At 40.6% G+C, this 4,458-nt stretch overlaps 1 protein-coding gene and 1 pseudogene across 1 annotated transcript in view; both read right to left on the reverse strand.

The window, feature by feature from the left end:
- Memo1 (mediator of cell motility 1) overlaps nucleotides 1-4,458 on the reverse strand; it is a 153,892-nt gene that overhangs the window by 63,868 nt on the left and 85,566 nt on the right. The window contains exon 4 of the mRNA XM_004627710.2: nucleotides 173-241. Coding sequence (XP_004627767.1) covers nucleotides 173-241 — 69 coding nt within the window. The remainder of the gene's footprint in view (nucleotides 1-172; nucleotides 242-4,458) is intronic.
- On the reverse strand, nucleotides 500-747 carry LOC111815751 (annotated as a pseudogene).

Here is a 4,458-nt window from a genome sequence, read left to right on the forward strand (position 1 = left end):
TAAATTTTAAAACAGAAAATTAAAAGTTGTACCTAACCTATATAAAGCAATAATAAAATAAGCAAATTTAAACTTATCAATGAGTACATAACAAGAATGACAAATTTTGTAATAAAGCAATTATTATATAATTCCCACAGTTTTCCCACTGGAAACTAAATACATTACTTACGTAATAGATGGATCCACCTGTTTGTAAGCATGGGCAGCACAAGACCCACAATATGTATACCCTGCATGGCTACAAAAGAAGAATAATTTTTTCATTAATTATCAGTTTCAAAATCAAGATATTCTGATTTTAAAAACTTTAGAAAGAAATATAATGACTATAGCAAACAGCAGAATTGGTACATATATTAAAATCAGTGCAAAAAATACACAATTGTTGTATATTGTTTAAACTTTAATAGTATTTTGTTCTATTTTTTAATTCATTTTCTTTTTGGTTTTTTGAGATAGGGTCCAAGTTAGCTTTATGTTTTTTTTATGTTTTCTACATTGTTTCCTGCATGGTTTATCTCCTCAGTCACTGCCCAAAGGACTCTGGGAAGTTGTAGGAATATGCAGGCGCAAAAAAAAAATTTAAAAATTTTAAAAAAGGAATACACAGGCACAAGCACGAGGCCCAGCTTTTTCTCCAATGTTGTGGAAAGGGACTGTACATCACAGGGCAGAGTCCTATGCTCCCCTAGGCCACCAGGACAGAGCCCAGGGAGAGTGACCTCCCAGGCAAGCTAGCTTTAATATACTATATAACCCAGGACAGCCTCAAACTTGTGGCAATAGGTGTGTCCTACTTTTGTAGGCAGCTGAGTCAGATAGAAATATTATAGGCAGTCGGTCATACAGGGGGTCGACCTTCATAAGGAGACAATATGGAAGACAAATGCCTTGCAACTGTAGGAGAGACAGAAACTCCCACTGTGAGCCAGACCTCAAGCGTAAACAAATGAAGCCCCATATATCCCTAGGATGGGCATCAAGGATTAATATTCTAAATAGGTATCAATCACCTTGAAAGAGCCCTAAAGAGTCACTAATCCAACACCCCCTACAGAAAGAGCCTCTGTTCTGTATTCATATCTGCTTGCTACATGACTTGTTTCCCCATTTGATTCTGATTTAATCAACTTTACCTAAGCAATTACACTTACAATCTTATTGGTTGACCATAATTTTGTCCCACCTCATGTGCAAGTTCCCATATTTTCCACCGTAGACCCACCTCACCTCATGGTTTTGCTCTTAAAAAATCTCTAGAAAAGACAAGATTCCTTGGCAACCCACTCAGGTCCCCTTCTGTCTAACAATAAATAAATTCTGGTCTTAACCTCCCTTGTTCCTAAAATTCACTCATTTTGTTTTGTTTTGTTTTGTTTTGTTTTGGTGGAACCGGGGATTAAACTCAGACTCTTGAGCTTATTCCATTGAGCTATCTCCCTGGCCCCATGTGTTGGTTTTAGAGAACTCAAACTTGCCCGGGTATCTTTCAGGTTAGGCATTACATGCCCTTATATCACAACAACATCTGGCTGTTCTCAGCATCTCACCACCCACCATGCCATGAGCTGTTTGTTTGTACCTTGTACTACTGTTGTGCAGCCCTGTCTTGAAGACAACTGGCTATGGACTGAAGCCACTACGAACTTCAAACCAGAAGAAACCTTTCTTCCTACAACTTGTGGGTGTCAAGTATTGAATCTCAGCAAAGAAAAGAAACTAAGGCAGATTTTGGTACCTAAGAAGTGGATACTGTAAGTAGTTGAAATGTTTGAAGACGTTGGCTACAGGAGCAGTACTAGAATGCAGTAAACCAACCTTGATGGGAGACTCTGGTAGATACTCAGACCAAAATGTTTTTGTTTTATTTTGGGGTTTGATGATGATGATGATGATGATGATGATGATGATGATGATGGAGGAAGAGGAGGAGAAGGAGGAGAAGGAGGAGGATGAAGAGAAGGAGGAGGAGGAGGAGGACGAAGAGAAGGAGGAGAAGGAGGAGGAAGAGGAAGAGAAGAAGGAAGAGGAAAAGGAAGAGGAGAATAAGGAAGAGAAGGAGGAAGAGGAAGAGGAGGAGGAGGAGGAAGAAAAGACGACAATGATCAGGCTCAGTGGGCTTCAGTGGTGAAGAAAGACTTCACTGACAATTGGACTCCAGACCACGTGTTATGCTCTGGCAGAACTTCTAGTAAGACTGAGATTAGGAGTGGTGAACTAAGTAATCGGGCAGAGGAAATTTCAAAGCAGTCTAACGTTGAAGCTATAGAACAGGTATTATTGGGGGCTTGTAGCTAACTACCTTGAGAATCAAGGGCAAAAGCCACAGCCTAAAGATTTTAAAAGTTTTCAGTTTAGCCAGAAGGAAGCTCTGGTAAAGTCCGGGCCTGCAAAGACAAAGCAGCAGAGAGTTTGGTTGCTAAAATGATAAGCATTTTAAAGAGCCAAGTCTTTTGGAATAGACAATAGGAAAAATGCCTTAAGGAAATGTGAAGAACCCACAAGGCCCCAGCCCTTACAGAACTAAAATTGAAAAGTGAAAATACTTTGCTACAAGAAAAGAACCCCAGGGCAATGCTGATGGAGAAGGGCCCTTAGGGGATTGGTTCTCAGGGAATTCAGTTAAGTATGAAGCCAGCCAGGTACTACTGCCTCTGCAGTCACCAGTAAGATCGCAAAAGGGCTTAAACTACTGCTCTAGCAGGCCAGCTACATTTTATTTCATCCATGTGGTGCTACAGAATGCAAGCAGGGTCAGGAAGGTTTATAAGCAGATTTTAGAAGGTCTCAGAGACCAGGTAGTGTGCTCCCAAAAGAAAAGTTGGTGAAGCTGTTGAGTGTGCCACCAGAAGTGCAATGGAGACCCCAGAATGTTGAAAGCCAAGGTGAAATGTCTGAGGACAATCAGTGAGCAGTGGGACCAAGGGAGAGGCAAGAGGGCTACAAGCACCAGCAGTGCCACAGAGGCAGGGCCTCCCAAGCCCTTTAGACTTCACATCTCACCACGTATTACTTTGGGTGCTGGATATACAACTATAGGATTTAATGTTTGCTCTTGCTGAGTTTCAGTCTTGCTTTGGTCCTATTCTTTTCTATTCCTTTATTTCTTCCTTTTAGAATGGGGATATTAATAAGGCTATACTTTGAGGGATTGCTGCTATAGTATAGTACTTGAATTGGGATATTTACCATCTGCCTTTGTATGTTGAAAGTGTTTAACTTTCTTCTTAATTTGTGCAGGAGTTACAATAGAAAAGAGCTTGCCTTAAATCTCTGAGGAAACTTTGAACTTAGACTTTTCAGCAATCATGAAACTATCAGAATTTTGGCAATTCTTAAAAAGATGGACTAGGGCTGGCCAGAGAACTTAGCGGACTAAAGCGCCTGCTTAGGCAGAGCACAGCAGCCAGGTTCGATCCCCAGTGTGCCAAGCTGGGTGAGCTGAAACACAACTGAGACTAGGCCCGGTGGTGGCTCCTGTAATCCCAGCGCTTGGGAGGCTGAAACAGGACGATCACTATGAGTTCAATCTAGGTAGTGAGACCCTGAGCACCCTGTAGGCCCTGTACGAAATACATCAAAAAAAAAAAGAGGCCAGCGGCAGAATGCTATGGTCTATATCTAGATGTCCCCCACCCAAAGCTTCATACAATCACAGCTAGAGCTCTGGGGAGGTGACTGGATCATGAGGAAAGGACACTCAACAGTGGACCAAGCTGTCTATCTCTTCCCCTCCTTCCTTGCTCTCTCTGTATCTTGCCAGCCATGCCATAAACTATTTCTCCTCTGCCATGCCCCAACGCCATGCCACCCTACTTTGGAGCCACCTACCTGCATGAAACCACTACAAGCTATGATTCAAAATAAATATTTCCTCCCTCCTCAGAGTTGTGAATGTTGGATATTAAATCTTGAGTGATGAGAAAGGAACTAAGATGCAGAATATAATGTAAAATGAACTGGAAATGTAGCTCACTGGCAGAGAAAGTATGAGGCCTCAATACCACAAAAATAAATAAATCAGGCTCCTCAGTATAAAGACAGGATTAGTGAGCAGAAACACAGAGTATCTGATATGATCCAATCTGAGGAGCAAAAGAGAGTGAATAAGAACAAATTCTGCTATCAAGAGATATAATTTATACATAATAGATACTAAAGAAAAAATGATCCAGCAATTTTTTTAATATTTATGGTTGAAAAAAATTTTGGCTGAATAATTTCCTAATATGGGAAGATATGCCAACAGTTTCAAGAAGAGGTCTTCAATCAAATTTAATCTAAGATAGAATTCACTGATATATAATAATCAGAAAATAGTATAGATGACTACTTAATACATAGAAAAAACGTTCACTATCATGGGTCATTAGAGATACAAATTAACACTGATAGTTCTACCTTACTCAAGAAAGAAAGACATAGGGGCCGGGGAGATGGCTCAGTGGAATAAGC

This window comes from Octodon degus, unplaced genomic scaffold (assembly GCF_000260255.1).
Source record: "Octodon degus isolate 3935 unplaced genomic scaffold, OctDeg1.0 scaffold00020, whole genome shotgun sequence".
Classification (NCBI taxonomy): domain Eukaryota; kingdom Metazoa; phylum Chordata; class Mammalia; order Rodentia; family Octodontidae; genus Octodon; species Octodon degus.